This window comes from Astyanax mexicanus, chromosome 10 (assembly GCF_023375975.1).
Source record: "Astyanax mexicanus isolate ESR-SI-001 chromosome 10, AstMex3_surface, whole genome shotgun sequence".
In the NCBI taxonomy this organism is placed as follows: Eukaryota; Metazoa; Chordata; class Actinopteri; order Characiformes; family Acestrorhamphidae; genus Astyanax; species Astyanax mexicanus.
This window is the reverse complement of record NC_064417.1, coordinates 4,701,987-4,721,477: the sequence shown is the minus strand read 5'-3', so window position 1 is coordinate 4,721,477 and position 19,491 is coordinate 4,701,987. Positions and strand designations below refer to the sequence as shown.

Below are 19,491 nucleotides of genomic sequence, written 5' to 3'. Positions count from 1 at the left end.
TGGGATTTGTCTCTACCAGTTTTAGGCATCTAGGGCCAGTTGTTCAGAGGAAATCGGATTGGATTTTGGTTATCGGATTGGATCAAATCTGAAAAACGGGTTGTTCAAAAGGGAAAGAAGCATTCTGAAATCGGATCAGATAATGTAATCCAATCCTAGTTTGTAAATAGATCAAACCTTCTGTTTCTGTTGTTCAAAACTTTTCAGTAGGATTTGGATAACTTTGATCCAAAAAAACAGGATTACCCTGATCCCAACAAGGGGTAGGATTTCAAAGTGGATTTCATGACGAAAATGTAGTAAAACTTTAAAATCAAAGTTTTAAAGTAAAAAAAATACATTTGTACAATTTAGTGTATATACTTTTATTTCTATTTTGCACTTGACCTGTTTAACCGTTACAGTGATAAAGTAGACATTGGCTACCAATTAAGCCTTTTTCTATAGTAAAGTAAAAATAAAAACAATCTTTTTTTTATTTTTTATTTTTATTTTATTTCAAATTTTTCCCATTTTCTCCCCAATTTACACGGCCAATTACCCATTAGGACTCCCCCATCACTAGTGATGCCCCAACACACCAGGAGAGTGAAGACTAACACATGCTTCCTCCGATACATGTGAAGTCAGCCACCGCTTCTTTTCGAACTGCTGCTGATGCAGCATTACAGAGCAGCCAGCGCGCTTGGAGGAAAGCGCAGCGGCTCGGCTCCGGTACATCAGCTCACAGATGCCCTGTGCTGTAGACATCACCATTGGAGTGATGTGGGGAGAGAGTGCCATCTACCGACCCAGAGGGAGCAAGGCCAATTTTGCTCCCTCTAACGCCGGCAGCTTGATGGCAAAGCTGCATGAGCCGGGGTTCGAACCTGCGACCTCCTGCTCATAGTGGCAGCGCTTTAGACCGCTGGACCACTCGGCGCCCTAAATAAAAACAATCTTGACCCCATTAAATAAACCCCCCAAAAGATTTCAATAACAAACAAAAATAATATATTCATTTTGTCATCTACGTCACTGTCATTCATCACTGTATATTAATGTCAAAGAAACATTCATCAGATATGAAGCTGTCAAAAATTATTTCGAACAATTGCAAAGAACACCAGAGTTTGGTCTGGTTCTTCAACAGGCTCAGGTGCATCATGAACATCACAGAGATGGACATTGCGTCTGGTAGCAACATTGGGCAGGACAATACATGCAAGTGTTATGTTGCATGCTCCCTGTGGTTCGACTCGCAAATAGTTAAGGTCATGCAAAGCGTCTCTGCAGAATGCTCAATTGCTCGTATTGTTTTGCAATAAGCAGTATCTTGTTAACTGCAAGAAAAGGAGTCATCAACCCCTGTTGGTTCTTCTATCTGTTTTTACATAGCTGGTAATGCGGATTAGGTAATTTTGAAAACTGTGTTTCTGGATCAGGTTGATCCAATCCAATATTGCTTTGAAAAACTGGCTTAAAAGTAAGACAGATCACCTGATCCTGGATAGCAAAAAATGTGATTACCAAATCTGGATAATTTTGATCCGGATTACATTTTTTGAACAACTGGCCCCTAGAGACTGAGATTTTTGCTCATTCCTCTTTGCAAAACAAGCTCAGCCAGGTTGGATGGAGACGTCTGTAAACACATAAATATTTTCTTATCTAAACCATTCCACTGTAGCTCTGGCTGTATGTTTAGGGTCATTGTCTTGCTGGAAGGTCTTAAGCCTTTTGCAGCCTCCAACAATTTTTTTTTCCAGGATCGCCCTGTATAGAAATAAAAGGAGATGATCATAATTATTCTGCAACTGAGATGCACTGTACAATATTTAGGGTCAAGAGTTTTATCAAAACCAGCCTTGGGAACCACTGCTCATAGTGCCTTTATTTTTAAGAGTATTAGTTGCAAACACAAATGGGCACATGTACTTCTAACCTAATGCCACCTTTCGCCACACCTCCTCCCTGAGTAATCACTGTTTTGAGCTATCTGATATACTTTTGTCCAGTTGGTAGATAACAGTATATCATTCAGTGTCAGAGAGCACTAAGGCAGGTCTATTAGAGATTAGAACACCTGGACACAGTTGCACAATGTTAACCTAATGTGTGATTTGGACTTTTCCACATCCTTGTTCTTTACATTAGCCTAGCCTAGTAGCTCTAGTGCAAAAACAAAAAAGCAAACCTCAGAGACCAAACATGTCTGCTTGATTTTGGGGCTATACTTAGGGTGATAGAGCTAATCAAGTACATGTTTTCAGGTACATATAGCATGCTTAGATGTCCTTGCACTAAAATGGTATAACACAGGGGTCCTTAGGCCTGGAATCAGGAGCCCTTCTGCTCTTCTGCAGTCCTTATATCTCTAGAATACCATTCACTAAAGGGTTACACCTTTTAGTGTTGTATCTGCATTACTGAAAAGTAACACGCTACCAAAAGGTTCAGGTTTGCCATAGAAACAAATATTTTTGTAAATGGGGTCTTTTGAATAGGATCTTTACCAATTTAAAGGCACACCAGGCAACATATTTTAGTTAATCAATGCACTTCATACTGTTTTAGATGATTAAATGAGTCATTACAGCGTAAAGAAGGTTCTCTTGGCTGCCCTTGTGGTCTGTAGGGGATAAAACACACTTCCAACACACTTCCAAACTTCAGGAGCCCTCGGCCCACACCCATCAGCTCACAAGTCTCGTGCATCGTAAGACACTACACTAAGGACAATGCCCCTAACAGAGAGCGAGAGGCAGGATAGTTGCTATTGGCTCTAAAATCACCATGAAGAGAGAGCTAAATGGCTGATTGTAAGTAAAATTAGAATGATTCCTCTCTTTCCGTGTATTTTTGTGCTTTCACTATGGTTGTTATTGTGTGTAAAGATTTTTTGTTCATCTATTTTCATGAATATGGTCTGTTGCTGCATAGCTAAGTGGCTAGTGGAGATGTCTGTTTAGATAATTAGTTAGCTTGCTGGTTAAACACTTGCTCGATATTTGGAAAACTTGCTTAATAAGTGAAGTTCAGTGCAGGTATGTGTTTTTGCTTTACTAAAAAGCTCATTATTTGGTGCAGAGTTGGTTTAAAGTGCGTTTTACATTGAGCTGCGTAAATCTGGTTGAAGGTCTATGGCATTTGCTGCCATGAAACTCACAAAACATTTATATCTGTCTAGACTAATGTTTAGTGATGACCCTAGAACTGTAAAAAAAAAAAAAATTCTTATTGTATTTTACTTTTAACCATGCAATGCACAAAACCCTTTTCCAGTCTGGTGTGCTCAAAACAATCCCGCATGGCTATAGGGAGGAACCGGAGGAACAGCAGTGCATCTTTAAAACAGTGAACAGAACCAACCAAAAATTGCCTAATGTGCCTTTAAAGAGTTTCACACTCCCAGCTCCTTTACAAAATGGATTCTTTATGGAATCAAATGTGTTTTTTTACGTAGCAGTCGTTCTCAACCCTGGTCCTGTAATCACACTGCCCTGCCCTTTTTTGTGTTTTCTATGTTTCTAACACACCTAATCCAACTAATCAGCTCATAACCAGTCCATTATTGCGTTTCAGTGGGTGTTTTAAGCCAGAGACGTATAGTAATGAAGTGGAACTACTTCACTACTGTACTTAAGTACTAAAACACTGTATCTAGGCTTTGAGTGGTCCAGCCGGCTAAGTGCTGCTACTATGATCAGGAGATCGCCGGTTCGAACCCTGGTCATATAGCTTGCAATCAGCTGCCAGAGCCCTGAGAGAGCACAATTGGCTGTTATGATACTTAGCAATGCTACATCAGCAGCAGTTCAAAAAGAGGCGGAGTCCGACTTCATGTGTCAGAGGAGGCATGTGCTAGTATTCACCCTCCTGGTCTTGGGGCATCACTAGTGATGGGGGAGTCCTAATGAGTGGGTTAGGTAATTAGCCTTGTAAATTGGGGAGAAAATAGAAATTCTTTTTTTAAATGCTGTATCTGTATCTACTGGAGTATTTTTAATATTTTTTTTCATAAAGTACTTTTTAAAAAGTCTGGGACTTCTGCGCTTCATACAGGCCAGGATAAAGCAGGAAAAGCACTAATACTTACAGAACAGGGGGCCTCAAAGATCAGGGTTGAGAAACAACTGTTCTATGGCATGAATGAATTATATTTATATTTCTAAGATTGTACAACAACAAATACAACACTTAAATTTACACCAAGCATGTTGTTTGACCTACTGGTTTATATGCTGATTTTAGGTTCAGAGTATTTTATACCTACAAGACCACAGCACAATTAAATGAAGTACAAACAACTATTCATTTTTTGATTGTACGATTAATTATTGTTTCAGTGGCTGTTGTTGAACAAACATTCTTAATAAGAAATTTCTTCTTCTCACATTCTTGGGAATATGTCATAAAAGGCATTACCTACGGTGGCCGAGAAAGCCCAGCGCAGTGCAAATTGAAAAGCGTTGCGAAAAGAAAAACGCGCTGCAAATAGAAAAACGCACTGCAAATACAACCACAACACAACGGAAGTGAGTCACAACACAACGGAATTTTCCCGGGGGACCTTAAAAGATGCTATTTGTCTATTTGCTGCGTGTTTTTCTATTTGCTGTGCCTGTGTTGTAATTTTGATGGACGTGTTTTGTGCTTTTGCAGCGCTTTTCAATTTGCACCACGTTGGGCTTTCTCGGCCACCGTAATTACCATATGCAGTGGACAGTGCAGTGGATGGAAATGATCATGACCTCTGGCATCTGGCTAGAATTGTCCGTCAACAACAGACAAGTGACTGTGCCGGTCAGTGCATTGTTCTTTACTTTCCATGGATTATGGCATGTCAGCGTAATCCGAATTTGTTTTATATGTGACTTTTAAACTTTAGCACATGTACGGCATTCTTCTGCTGCTTTTATTCAGAGCAATTTGCATATGAATAATCTCCTACACAGATAGGAGAGAACATAAAGATGTAGGGAGTCTTACTTAAGAAGACTTACTCTTATTGGTGTTTTACTCTTAATGGAATGTTGGCCCAACTGGGATTATACTTCACTAGTAAATTAGTAAAGTTGTGATGTACTACCATTTATTCACTGTCACACAAAACCTCCATTATGGTAACTTTTAGCAGTTTAAAACCTTTGTAGCTTTCAGTGGAAGTCAACGTAAATAATACGATTTTATTCCAAAGCATTTTGGAGCTTATCTGTTGGTCAAAATATATGGAGTAACTGCCAAATTCACATTATGGCAGAAAGTGAAAAACTGCAAAAATGGAGACACCAGATATTTGTATGACAGCGATGATATATGGTGACGTACTTTAAATATTTATGCACAGTTCTTTCCATAGTTCTAGCATAGGGAAACATTACAAGGCATTAATATTACTACTGCTGCTGGTTGACATACTTTTTTTTTTCAGATCATGCCCCTTGTATCTTATGTACATATATATGATGACATACTGAAACTGAAGAAAGTAAATCAAGTAATCCAGACACTTGTTGAATACTGAGGACCCTGACCAGGACCCTGTTTTGCCTAGAGAACCCTGTTTGCAGCTTTTAGAACGCTAAAGAAAAGCGATTAGTGTGCAACCACTGCCTGTGTTAGCATTAGCAACCGTCCCTTTCTTTCCAGCTCCACCTATCCTGACTCCTTTGGTTAAGTAAGTGGATATCTCCCTCTTTTAACCACTCGCTCCCTCCCTCTTCACCTCCTTCACGTAAAAATAGTACTGTGTGTTTGTTCTTCAAGAAGAGACTCCGCCTCTTAACCTCTATTCGAGAATTCCCAGGACCTTTTCTCCGATACCCAGGAAGTACACGCCCTGGGCGATCCCAAAGAGCGGGGCGATGACTAGCGCTCGACACGTTGCCCCTTTCAGAAAGGCAAGCGGTCCCTCTCTCCTGAGGATGCGCCTGTTGGTGCCAGAACAAAAAAAAGAACTTCAGAATCTTTCTAAGAATGGTAGACCTGTTTTTATTATGACTCAGGAATAGTTTAATAAAAAGTAAATGTAGCTGATTGGCTAAGACATGTTTGATGTACTGGAGCTATGATACATACATATACACCTCATCCTATAAGTATTGGATGGAGCATAATTGCATAGAACACCGTTCTAAAGCTCCACAACTTAATTCTGGGGGCTTTATACCCCTGTAGCCCACAATGGATGGATGGATGGATGGATGGATGGATGGATGGATGGATGGATGGATGGATGGATGGATGGATGGATGGATGGATGGATGGATGGATGGATGGATGGATGGATGGATGGATGGATGGATGGATGGATGGATGGATGGATGGATGGATGGATGGATGGATGGATGGATGGATGGATGGATGGATGGATGGATGGATGGATGGATACTTTATTAAACTGGCAATAAGTTCTGGGTTATGTGCCAAAAAAGACCTATTCTATTGGCAATGATACTTTTTTAGGATTTAGGCTGTGTGTGGGCCCTATCTTACATCCTGTGCAAGGTGCGTCGTGATGCTCATTGCTATCTTACACCCTGCCAACAGATTATTTTCATATAGAGTCATTTGAATAGCAAGAAAGCATGTAAATATGTCTATGCTGTTGGGCGCAGTGGTCCGGAAATGAGGCGTGTTTAATTAAATTAATCAGAATTTAAAATAATATGACCATATTCATGCCTAAATATAACTAACTAAATAAAAAATAACACCTAAAATTCAAGTTATTACCGCACGCAGTCGATGATGCCCCGGTATGAATCCTCTCCCTCGCCCTTCTGCAAGGTCTGAAGCCGGGTCTTTATAACTGAAAACAAAACAAAGCATTCTAGGGTTAGGGTTTTACTAACCCTAAAATAACCCTAGAATACACACATTTCATTGTCCAAAATACCCATCTTGACTTTGCTGGTGGTAGTGGGGGTAAATTACTCAGCTATGATTAGCAACCTTACTAAGGGTCAGTGATTACCTGTTCAGCAGAAAAATGGCTCTGACCATCTTCATTTGTTTCAATGACAAAACAGCCCAATTTTTTATCTTATTTTTCTCTTCTAAGCTGTCTTTCCATCCAGCAGTTTTCACTGTATCTAAATCTGATATCTAAAATCTTTCATATCTGTACAATATCTGGTCAAATATAGTTAATATATATTCAATGAATTATATGAATAAATATATTTCCTTTTTATCTGATTAATAGTCAGTGGATCAAAAAAAAAATCACAGTCTCCAAAATGTAAAAGGCTAAGATAAAAAGATTTTATATTTTATTTTGATGTAATTTTAAAGAATTTGTAGTGGATCATTTATCATACAATTTGGACAAAATATAAAAAAAAAACAACTGTCAGATTTACATTATGTCAAAAAGTAAAAATGATGAATGGAGTTACAAAGTTTTGCACAACAGAAACAACATAATAGTATAGTGTATAATAAGGGTGCAATAGCAATATAATCAGCTCCCTCTCAATCTTGTTTGGGAACACAAATGTAGTCACCAGAGAGCTAATGATCTTATTCCACACCTCCTAGTGAGCACATGGGTTCTAAAGTGATTAGAGCCGATTGTTGCAGCTTGAACCGGTTGGCCTGTGAACTCGGTGGCGTTCTGTCAAGGATCTTTTTTATAAGGACCTGATTGAGTGACTGAGAGTGAGACAAAGAACAAAGAGAGGGAGAGAGACACCGAAAACTCCATGCCTCCTCCGCTTGGCTCTCACCGTCCAGTGGAGTGACCGCCACGGCCGCCACCGAGCCAGCGCCGCAACCGGCCATGAAAGACTGCATGAAGGGAGCTCGCTCCTGGGGGTTACCATGGAGACCTCCTCTTCGGCCCACGGCGTTGAGTTTGGCAAACAGCGGGAAGTAGATCATGGAGAACGGGACGTCCCTGAATGAAAGGGGGAGGGATAGGGGGCACAGAGAGTATAATTAGGTTAGTCAGACATTGCTGCAGGATGTTTAACTGATCTGTGATGTTACTGTCTGGTTACACACAGCCATTCATCACTAAGGAGTTATGGGAATCCATTCATTTTTGCATGATAAAATAAAACTCTTTAATATGCATTTCACATTTTTTTATTTAGTAAGATGATATGATATATAATATGGTATGACTGTATAATGAGTGATGTTAAGCTTTTAGTAAAGAACTAAGAAAGAAAACTTAATGTTAATTAGCGGCTCTGAATGGCAGGTCAAGGCTGAGAGCCAACAGGTTACAACAAGTCAGTGAAAGGTTACGTCACTAATTTACCCTTAGTGTGTGAGTGGTTGTGAGTGGTTGTGTGTGGAGGTGGTTTTGCATGGGCGTGTTTATTTGTGTGGCAGGTGGCTGTGGCCTATAATTGCTTTTTCACTCTGAAAACAGTGATGATAAAAAGCAAAGGGGGTAGTTTTCTAGATAGGGATTAAGCCTATTCTTGGACTACACAGCATTTGGAATGGAGATTTTCCATTAAAAGATAAAACTATAGTCTCTTGTCCTGCAAAGCACCCGTGCAAAGCATTTATTCAAATAGTAGGGAATTCTAAAAATAATTAATTTAATTTTAAATGACTGTACGCCATCTTTAATGTGTAGTATATAGCATTAGTAATTATTGCATGTAAATATAAACAAAATTTTTATGAAAACTGATTTAGAAATTTTCAGATGCTGAGTAATGTGTGTTACTTACCTGAGCAGGGTGGCCCCGGTGCCCCTGTAAAGACCCCTGAGGCCCTGCGTCCTCAGCAGGTTGAGTGTGATTCTGGTGGCCGATGGTCGAGCAGCTGCAGTATGGCTCGTCTGGGCCGTTTGAGATGCCACCAGAGTGGGAGACGGTGAGGCAGCCGGAGCCGAGGCTGAGGCTGAGGCTGAGACTGACCTCTGGGCAGCTGTGAGACATATACACACACAAACACACACACACACACACACACACACAAACACTGGATTACTTTTTGCATTATACACTGTCAAGCCCTTTATTACTGGTGAAATTCTGACAATAGATCTGGGTAATTTAAGACGTGGATCAGCTCTCAACAAGCTGTGAAACCAGTTTGGCCAGCTGTGGCCAATAGACTCAAACCAGGTTATTAACTGCGGTGCTTAAAATGAAAGGTCCATCCACATAATAACTGTTGTCAGAACCGGACAAATAATGGTGCCCATGGAGTGGGAATGCAAAGTAAATGTTTCTAATAAAGAGAATTCAGAGTGTATCGTGTGAGGTTTCTCGTTTCCCCATCAACTGAGATTCGAGTTAGGATTGTCTGCATGAGCCTGAGCCTGACCTGATTCTCAATCCAAACTCGGGTCAGGCTAAAAAAAAAATGATGTGATGTACATCTAGGTTTTTTTATTCTATTGTTATTTTATATAAGGCTACGGCATAATAATCACAACATAGCAAAGGAACAAATCTCACTGTGATCATAAGATTTAGCGTGGCTAAAATGAAAAGTTTAAAGGGAACTTTTGGGGCATAAATCACAGGAAACACATAAAGTACAGGAAACCACAACTCGGAATTGTAGTAAAAAAGGTCAGTTTTAACGCTCTATGCTGGGTTTATATCAAGCTCGGGCTCATTAAGTCTGGGTAGTGCTGTTTTTTTCTGGGCCCGATCTAAGCTCTAACTGAAATGCCTATATTAGGGTTGTGAAATGTTAGAAATTTAAGCACACAACCATGGAGGACTACAATAGAAATAATCTTAGTGCTTTATTGTGTTTCAACTACCTCAACACATTTTTTAATAGAAAAGATTCAAAAAGAGCCACAACTCACCCAACCTGCCCGCATCCTGCAGCTGGATCTTCAGCATCTCCATGGGGGTGGTGACCACCACCTGACAGGTTCCTGCCCCACAGCCTGCCAGAATCTCCCCCCACAGGGGCAGCTTCCTGCAGACCAAAAAAAATACATACAAAAAGTGAGCTACAAACACAACAACCAATCTACTGGTATATTAAAGGTACTTAACTAACATCAGTATCAATTGTACATCAATCTTTTTTATCCCAGTTTAATGCTTTAATGCATTTATGGTAAATGTTAAATATGGATACGGATACAGCCTGTCCGTACTCTGCCTTAATTTTAAAAATGGAGTAGTACCACTGAAAATTGTGAGGGCAGTTCAGCCAATAGTGCAAGCAAAACACAATCATTGTCATATAGACAAAACAAAGAAGAACTTCTGGAAGAAAAGAAACTTACGTAAAAACATTTTTACACCATTTTCAGGTGTTTACACTACAGTTTACACAAATAATATTTCTATTTTGTGCGTAAAAAGAGTATAAATATGCCTTTAGAAAGCTGGGGTCAGAGCACAGGATCAGACATGACACAGTCATGCCCAACAGTAACAGCTTAGTTTGCCTGGAGTATTGAACACACAACACTGTGGTCATTAACCCACCACTGAGCCACTGCATTGATTATTATATTATTATACAGTACCAGTCAAACTTTTGGACACACCACTTCACAATTAATGTGTTTTCTTTCTTTTTATGATTTGTTTTACATTTTAAATATAATATTGAAGACTATATTAAAGCTATACAGGAACACATGCAGAATTATTCTGAAAAAAATAAAACGTGTGAAAGAAACCAGAATATGTTTTATACTTTAGATTATTCTAAACAAGTATCACATTTATCTTTGAGGACAGATCTGCAGACTCTTGTTATTTTAATCGTTTTTTCAGTGTCTTGAAGGAAGGAGTTCCTGGAGGTGCTGAACAATAGTTGCTGCTTTTTCTTTACGCTGTGAAGCTCCAGCTCATCCCAATTAAATCACCTCAAATCACCCAATCTCAGTTCATCAGGTTTAGATCAGGGGATTAATGTGAAGGACAAACACTTTTTTACTGGTTACTACATAATTCCATATGTGTCCCTGAATTGTTTTTATGTCCTTATTATACTTTTATGTAGAAAATAAATTAAATAAAAAGAAAGACATTGAATGAGAAGGTGTGTCCAAATGTTTAACAGATAGGGGTTCTTCAGGTGCCAACATAGGACATGTGTTAATCAGTCAGAACAGTAAGGAGAGCACATACCCATCTTTGGAGAGCTGCTGTCTGAAGACGTCGTTAGCTGCAAGTTTGATGGCTTTTTCTGGTGTTACAAGAGTGAGGTTCACAGCGGCTCCTGGGACAGTTAGCAGTTCAGGATAAAACAGGGTTTTAGTGTAGTAACTAAAACATAGCAAGCTTGTAAATGTTTATGTAATACTTAATTTTGACAAATTGAACATCTATAGCTTTTATATTATATATAGGGAGCAGGGAAGCATGTAAGGTATATAAACATGACACAGAAATGCTGATGTTTAAAGACTTACCTCGATACATGCCGAAGTAGCCTTCAGCCCGAACCGTCTTAATCAAACAGTCCAGCCTTTAAACCAAACATGCAGAAGGAACAAATGTAAGTTAAAAAAAACTTTGGATTATACTACGTTTAGTTATTTAAAAAAGCTCTGTGTAATCTGATACTTTATCAATATTATGTTGGTCTAACTACATAGTTTACAGTGTGGGAGATATGTTAATTCTAAGCTAAATGGCAATAAAATAAGGCATTCTGTGCAGAATGGCAAGTATTAACAAAACAATGAGATCATACCTTATATACCATACTTAAAGCTACATTATATTTAGGTTTCCACAACAGAGAAATATAAGCCTATTCTTATTTATTTTATTTTTTATCTGTCAGAATATCTATGTTCAAAGTACTGTAGAAAACAATGCAATGTTTTTTTTTTTTTATTTAAATGCTTTTTTTCTTTTTAAATTTTTTTTATCCCATTTTCTCCCCAATTTACAAGGCCAATTACCCAACCCTACTAATTAGAACTCCCATTATCACTAGTGATGCCTTAACACCAGTAGGGTAAAGACTAGCACATGCCTCCTCTGATACATGTGAAGTCAGACTCTGCCTCTTTTTGATCTTCTGGTGATGCAGCATTACCGAGTAGAATCACGGCGTGCTCGGAGGAAAGCACAGCAACTCGGTTCTGAAACATCAGCTCAGAGACGTCTTGTGCTGATCGACATCACCCTTTTGGAGTGATGTGGGAGAGAATGCCATCTACCTACCCAGAGAGAGCAAGGCCAATTGTGCTCTCTCTGGGCTCTGGCAGCTGATGGCAAGCTGCATGACCAGGATTCGAACCAGCTGATCCTGGTCATAGTGGCAGCGCTTAGCCGGCTGGACCACTCGAAGCTGAAATGCTTCTTAACTTAAACTCTAGTATAAACAATAGTGTTGGTATAGTACTATGGTATGATATACTGTAGTGGCCCAATATAAACTTAAACAATAATATAAAGAAAAAAAGCCCAGCAGGTTCTATTTTGGTAAATTAACTGAAATAAAATACCATAAACGGAACTGTGACTCAGAATCCTCGTGAACCCCATTAACTCGCATTCACTAAGAACTCTTAGAAGACAGCGGGTTGCTGGAAAGAGTGTCTGAACCATGGCAGCGTGCCGCTTCCTCTCTGCTCACTTAGGTATTCACTGGGATTGTTATGCAAGTAAACAAAGAAGGCAGAGGATGCCAAAGGACCACCACTTTGTTACGACTTTAATGCTCACTCATTTAATGCCACCACACAGCATGACAGTACTAGGGTGATGATGCATATTTTTTTGCCAGAAAACCAAATTAAATTATAGAGTGTTTAAGTGCAGTAGAGCTGCAGATGTTAGAAGCACCAGATTCAGGCAGTTTTGAGTCATAAGAGTCACATGGTTGTAAAACCAACCACAGCAGCTCTCTGCTCAGGACAAAAACAAGACCTAATGTGTCCCACATGGACCATTCTGGCATCAGTTGATGGGGAAACGCCCTGTACCCTGGCTAGAATTGGTTTGTTTTCCTAAACTTAACTTTTATTATGGACAAAAAAACAATGAAATACCTTTTTTCCATATTGTAGCGAAACAGTTAAACATCTGCATATGTAGACTTTGTGGATCCAAGTTAACAGTGTAATATTAAATGCAAAACCCTTTAAGTCCCTTTAGGTTCTAAACTGCAGAATCAATTATTACAGGTGTCTAAAAAATTGAGAGAGAGGGACCAAGGCCAATTGTGAGCAAGATAGAGCAAGGCCTTTCTCGGGGCTCCGGTAGCTGAGGGCAAGCTACATGAACAGGATTTGAACCGGCAAATGAATGGAAAACAATGTATTATCCTGTAAACCATGTACTTTTATCCAGTTAATGTGATACCTTTTTATTATGGTGTTTTTAGTCATTAACAATTCTGAATAATTGATCTAGAATTGAGTGTTTTACACCAATTCACTCTAAATAAATGTGTACTCATCTTAAAAACCCTAGATTATTTAGACAGGATCTAAACTTTAGTTTTAAGCTAGCTAGCTGTGTTTATAATGAATAAACTGTATCTGTGTGTGTGTGTGTGTGTGTGTGTGTGTGTATTTTTAACAGGTTGAAGGTGTAGGTCAGTTAAGTCGCCTACTATAGCTTTAGCCTTTTGATTATGCAACATTTTTTAAAGATTAGACGTTTTTATCTCTTTAAGAAGTTAATATTATTCAGTAGTAACTATAAAAATAAGATTTAAAGCTACAATAAAAGGGAAAGGTGTTAAACTGTAGACCATATACAGACCTTCAAAGTTGAAGGGATTACAACAATAGTTTTAGTAATTGCACTGTGCAGATAAAGCTTGCCTTCATACCTAAAATCTGAACCTCTATTGAGCAACTCAGATCAAATGACAGCAGAGCAGAGACAGAGAGAAAAGACTTCTGAAAAGCGTACTCACATCCCACTATAGACTCGAGCACCCTGCTGATTCTGGAGGCGGGTCTTGGCCAGATCAATGGGGAACACGCAGGTGACGCCCACAAGCCCTGCCACGCCCCCATTAATCAGCTTAGCAGGGAGGCTGCAAACGGCAGGAAACACAAACACATGCAAACACACAGGCACACACAAATCCATGCACACAAATATAGACACCCACCCACACACACACACACACACACACACAAAGAATCAGGGCACTGACCAACATGTACACACTAACATGTACACACATGTACAAAGCTTGTCGCTGGAGCTGTAACCTTACAGTACCTTTCAGTGAAAGTCATTTTTTTTTTTTGTACTCATGTTTTTTGTACCAGTAAAGATTATAAATATTACAAACATTATAATATTTAAATTAAATATGTGTCAAGAACATGATCCTTTAATATGAAAAATGTATAATGAAAATATATACTGTTTATTAGTACACTGATACAGAATACCGAATGTACCTTTTGGCTGGTTAAATGGTACAAATCTGTACTTCCTGCTCTTAGGAAAGACCAAAATTAAACCTTTGAGGGTACAGTTATAAAGTGTACCTTACATACAGCTCTGAAACAAAATAAGAGATCACTTAAAAATGATGAGTTTCTTTGATTATATCAAATTGAAAACCTCTGAAATAAAATCAAGAGAAAGATGGATGATCACAAGTCATCAAACCAAACTGAACTGCTTGGATTTTTGCACCAGGAGTAAAGGCATAACGTTATCCAAAAGCAGCGTGTATGACTGGTGGAGGAGAACATGCCAAGATGTATGAAAACTATAATTAAAAACCAGGGTTATTCCACCAAATAATGAGTTCTGAACTCTTAAAATGTATGAATATGAATGTGTTTGAAGTTTGAAAGCTCTGCTTCTTTTTTGTAATTTTAGCTATTTCTTATTTTCTGCAAATAAATGCTCTAAATGACAATATTTTTATTAGAAATATGGGAGAAATGTTGTCCGTAGTTTATAGAAGAAAACAACAACATAATTTTACTCAAACATATACCTATAAATAGCAAAATCAGAAACTCAGGTGGTCTCTTAATTTTTTTTCCAGAGCTCTAAATCGTACCTAAGTTTTTTTTTTTTTTACTGTTTTGACTCAAAGGCTGGGCTTCACTCTGTTTTGTTTAATAATCCATTTAAGATAAAATAAGAACTTTACTTGTAAACCTGTAAAAAATGCTAAGGAATAGCAAATCTGTACCTCACTTTCTTCTCGGGCATCCTGCAGAGTGCCACCCAGCCTTCTCTTCTCCAAGTCTGCTGTCCTGCTCACGCTTTATACTGTAAGATGAACTGTAGCCGCACACTCCGACCTGCCAGGGCCTGCCTGGCCCCCCCTACGTGAGGCAGCACTTATGAGCTGATTACACGCACACTCTTCTGTCTTCTAAATTCCTGGAGTTCAGGTACTAGCCACAAGATCCTTAGAAAGTACCTCAAAAAATCCTGCTCATCTCTTCATTACCTAAAAGAAAAACACAAAGCAGAAGTAGAAAGCAAGTCCCAGAACTGCTTTTTAGATTTACAACTGCTGTTCTGAACATAAACAAAATCAGAAAAGAAATATTTTAGCATGCAAAGAACATTACAATCAAGAGTAAAAAGAGTGATCAGCTTTATCAATTGAATCGTTGCCCCCATCATTCCTAAACACGGTGGTTTTATATGTGTTTCTCTATCCTACCTGCTCATCAGCTGACTTATTGTGACTTAATTTTAGGATGGTGGTGCAGGAGAACTATAAACAGTGTTTTTTATAAACTTTTATGCACTTTTAAAGCTCTCAGTGCCTCGTTTTAAATGTAAGAGCCCACAGAATTCTACCAGTGAAGTGTGGAGCTACTTTGAGCTTGATATTGGTGTTAAAATAGCGATTATTTTTGTTTAGCATCCCAAAAAAGAAACATCCCAAGAACATCAGGAGGAACAACCAAGAAGAACATAAGGGAAATTGAATAAGGGAAAACCCCTGAACATGAAGGAGCAAAACTGAGGAAGCAATACTCTACATCACTATAGGAGTGATGAGGGGGAAAAGCACCTCTCTCGGCGCCTCTCTCTCGGCTACATAACCGCAAATCGAACCAGCAATGTCCCGATCATAAAAGCAAAACTGTAATTTAATAATGATATATGTAAGTGATATTAATATTAAAGCAGAAGGATAGAATAATTGAGGAAAACTGTACAACTGAATAGAATCTCTAGTATCCCATTGGGATGTCTTTGTCTCTATCTTCAGGTTCCATAAAAACAAATTGTGGTTCCAGAAGCTGGCATTCCAGCTCGTCCCATAAATGCTTGATTTGTGATAAATGTGACAACCAGACAGGCCAATATATAATATATTACCAGTCAGAAATTTTAGAACACCTTCTCAATTAATGTTTTTCTTGATTGTATTTATTTCCTACATTGTATATTAATATTAAATACATCAGAATAATTAAGGAACACATAAGGAATTATGTAGTAAATTAAACTATTCCAGGTGATTCTCCCTCATGAAGACACTGAGATTAAAATACCAAAAGTGTGCAGATTAATGATAGATAAGATAAATGTGGTATTTAGAAGAATCTAAAGTATAAAACATATTTTGGTTTGTTTACAGAATAATTCTGCATGTGTTCCTGTATAGCTTTACTATATTAAATGTAGAATGTAAAAAAGCATAAAAATAAAGAAATACATTGCATGAGAAGAGATGTGTCCAAACTTTTGACTGATACTGTATACATGGGTCTGTCTTTTAAATAGCTGTACTATTTAAACATATATAATCATACATTAATTAACAGGAAAAGTGGTTTCTACAACGCTCAGATTTTCAAATATGCAATAACTCAGTCAGTTAATGATAATTTTTTTAAAAACAATAAAACACGTGTCAAAAATGAAAAACTATAGTCACTTACTGAGTAGCTAAGTTAGTGACAATGATACCAACTCTATGTGGTACCGGCAGACACTTGAAAATCTGGTATCGGTATCAGTATAAAGTGGTATGGGTGAGTGTACACCAAGGAAGTTGTTTGACCATTCATTTTAGATTTGGTGTTATTTACACAGATGTTACTTTGTACACTTATTGTTTTGTTTTGTTTGACTATGGCATATCTAAAATACTTTTCTATGTTTATCTATTTATGTTTGTTTCATTTGGAATATCAGATATGAGTGTAGATAAGAAAAAAACACCCACAACATGGAGTGAGCATAAGAAAGGATTACAGCTTCAGGAAGCAGGAGGAGGAAGCTAGTAATTAGTCCTGAAGCTGATTACAAATGATGACAAATCAGTGGACTCAACTGCCTCCTCTGTGTTGTCTAGCGCAGTCCTTACACCTTTCATAACAACAGTATGAGAACTTTATGCGTAGCAAATTTCCACAGCTGATCAGAGACGGAGGAGGACATCCTCGCCTCAAAATCTCTCTAATCTTCCAGCTAAAGGGGTTATGACCTCCTGAATTAGCAGGGAGGGGGCAGCTCCAGACCATGGGGCTTACAGCTTCTGATTGCTGAGCTTCCACATGAACCATCAACAAAGGCCTCAGACAGATCAAGGCAATAGGAAAACAGCACTTTGCTCTGCGTGCCCCCCTTAACTGGAGCTCCACTTGATGTAATGAGATAATTTCATAAAATCCTCTTTATGAAGTCAAACATTGTTGCTTTAAGGCCTGCCATTGCTGACCATAGCTGTATTATTCTCTTTGACATTTCTTGGTTTCTTGGGTTTTCCTGCCTTTCTAGTCTCACTAATTAATCTTGCTCTTAATCTCTTCACCTACATTCTGCTTTGGTCTATTTTTACCCCTAGAAAGCTACACAATCCATCCGTTCTTTCATCCTTTTTTTTCCTTTCCTTACTACCTTTGTACTTCAAAACAATTGCAAATTACAGTGTTCAGTGTCCTGTCATCTTCATACTCTCTTCAGAGAAGGGTACCACTCTTCTTTCTTTCTACTGGTCTCTCTCTCTCTTTCTCTTTTCCACTCTGTCTCTTTCTTTGTGGAGCCTGGGTGCATTCTGAGCATGCCTTTCACTGTGTAACTTTCCTTTCAGCTCCACTCCTTTCACACTCATTTGGAGCCAAATCACACACATCACCCCCTTAAACCCCTCAGTCCACACTCAAAACTCCCCACAAGCAAGCCAACCACATTTCAGCACCCAAACCCAGCTATGGCACCAATGCAACAAGCTGTAAAGTGAGTATGAGAAGAGCAGTGCAGCGTTCTTACCTCTGTCCCTGCGTCCACCAGACCAGATCAAGCTGTCCTCTTCCCTCTTCTGCTCTCTGACAATGTGTGCAGCAACCGTAACCAAGTGTTAGAGAGGGAGTAGAGAGGGCAGGCTGCCACGCAGGGGCTGTTACACAAACACCAGCATTGTATCCCAGCACCAAGTCCCTCCCTCTTCTGGTGACTCCCAGTGACACAGGCAGGAACTCACAGCTTTACACTAACACAACACGACACCACACACATCCTAACAGCCCTTCACTACTGCACGCTGTATTGCACAGGATCCACAGCAGCACATACAGTGCAGGAGGTGAGAGCAGTACCTGCAGACAATACGAGTACACCTTTTTTACAACTGCTAACACACTAAAACAAATACACGAGTAGCACAATTATTTAAACTCACATACTCCAAACCAGTGGTTCTCAAACTTTTAGACATCCCAAATGAACTAAAAATCACCAACTTACTAAAAACTAAAACTTACTTAACAAAGTATCACCTAAAATACATTTCACAGGATTATACAGTGGTATGAAAAAGTTTGGGCACTCCTGATCATTTTTTATGATTTTTCTTTATAAATCATTGGTTGTTTGGATCAGAAATTTCAGTTAAATATAACATATAGCAGATGAAAACAGTGAGATTTAAAGAACTATTGCACACTTTCTGTAAATCCTATACGCTTATTTTCATTTCTCAAATATTACTGTGTTCATCTGCTATATGATATATTTAACTGAAATTGCTGATCCAAACAAACAATAATTTATAAAGACAAATCATAGAAATTATCAGGGGTGCCCAAACCTTTTCATATCACTGTATGTACCACACACATGCTTATTTATACACAGTAACACATAAACAGATTATATCTTTTGCCAATTGTTTCTCACCTGTTGTGTGGAGCTTGCCCACTTTTGCAATCTGTAAAATAGTCACTATATCAACCAACAGTCACTATTGGTGACTGTTGGTTGATATAGCTTATCTTGTGGCGTTCCTCAGAGTTTTACTCTAGGGCCAATAAAACTGATTTGTATTGTACATATTTAAATATGTGTAGTTAAAGAAAAGGTGCAAATGTACATATGTCAAGATGCACAGCTGATGTTGTATACATTCACATCTGTACTATGTATATTAATTTAGTCATTATACTTAATATTACCATCTTAATAAATACAGACTGTATTCATTAAAGAGCGAGTTGCACATTCACTAATCAACTCCTACATTTATCCAGCCTCGCTGATCCATGACTATTGATCTACCCCATGATTTTCACTATTGATTTACAGTATGTGCATCATGGGATTCCACAGCTAATTGATCATTTGTCTCACTCTAGCCAAAGCGGAGACTGGA

The 19,491-nt window shown here is 38.6% G+C and overlaps 1 protein-coding gene across 1 annotated transcript; it reads right to left on the bottom strand.

Moving 5' to 3' along the window:
* Positions 1–530: 530 nt before the first annotated feature.
* Positions 531–18,507, bottom strand: slc25a18 (solute carrier family 25 member 18). Its single transcript, XM_049483845.1, has 10 exons — positions 18,114–18,507; positions 15,064–15,327; positions 13,813–13,935; positions 11,345–11,400; positions 11,061–11,151; positions 9,773–9,888; positions 8,676–8,874; positions 7,713–7,882; positions 6,718–6,793; positions 531–5,912 (listed from the first exon to the last, which is right to left on the bottom strand). Exons 2-10 carry the CDS (start codon positions 15,081–15,083, stop codon positions 5,771–5,773), a joined length of 993 nt encoding a protein of 330 aa, XP_049339802.1. The 5' UTR covers positions 15,084–15,327; positions 18,114–18,507; the 3' UTR covers positions 531–5,770.
* Between the last annotated feature and the right edge of the window lie 984 nt (positions 18,508–19,491).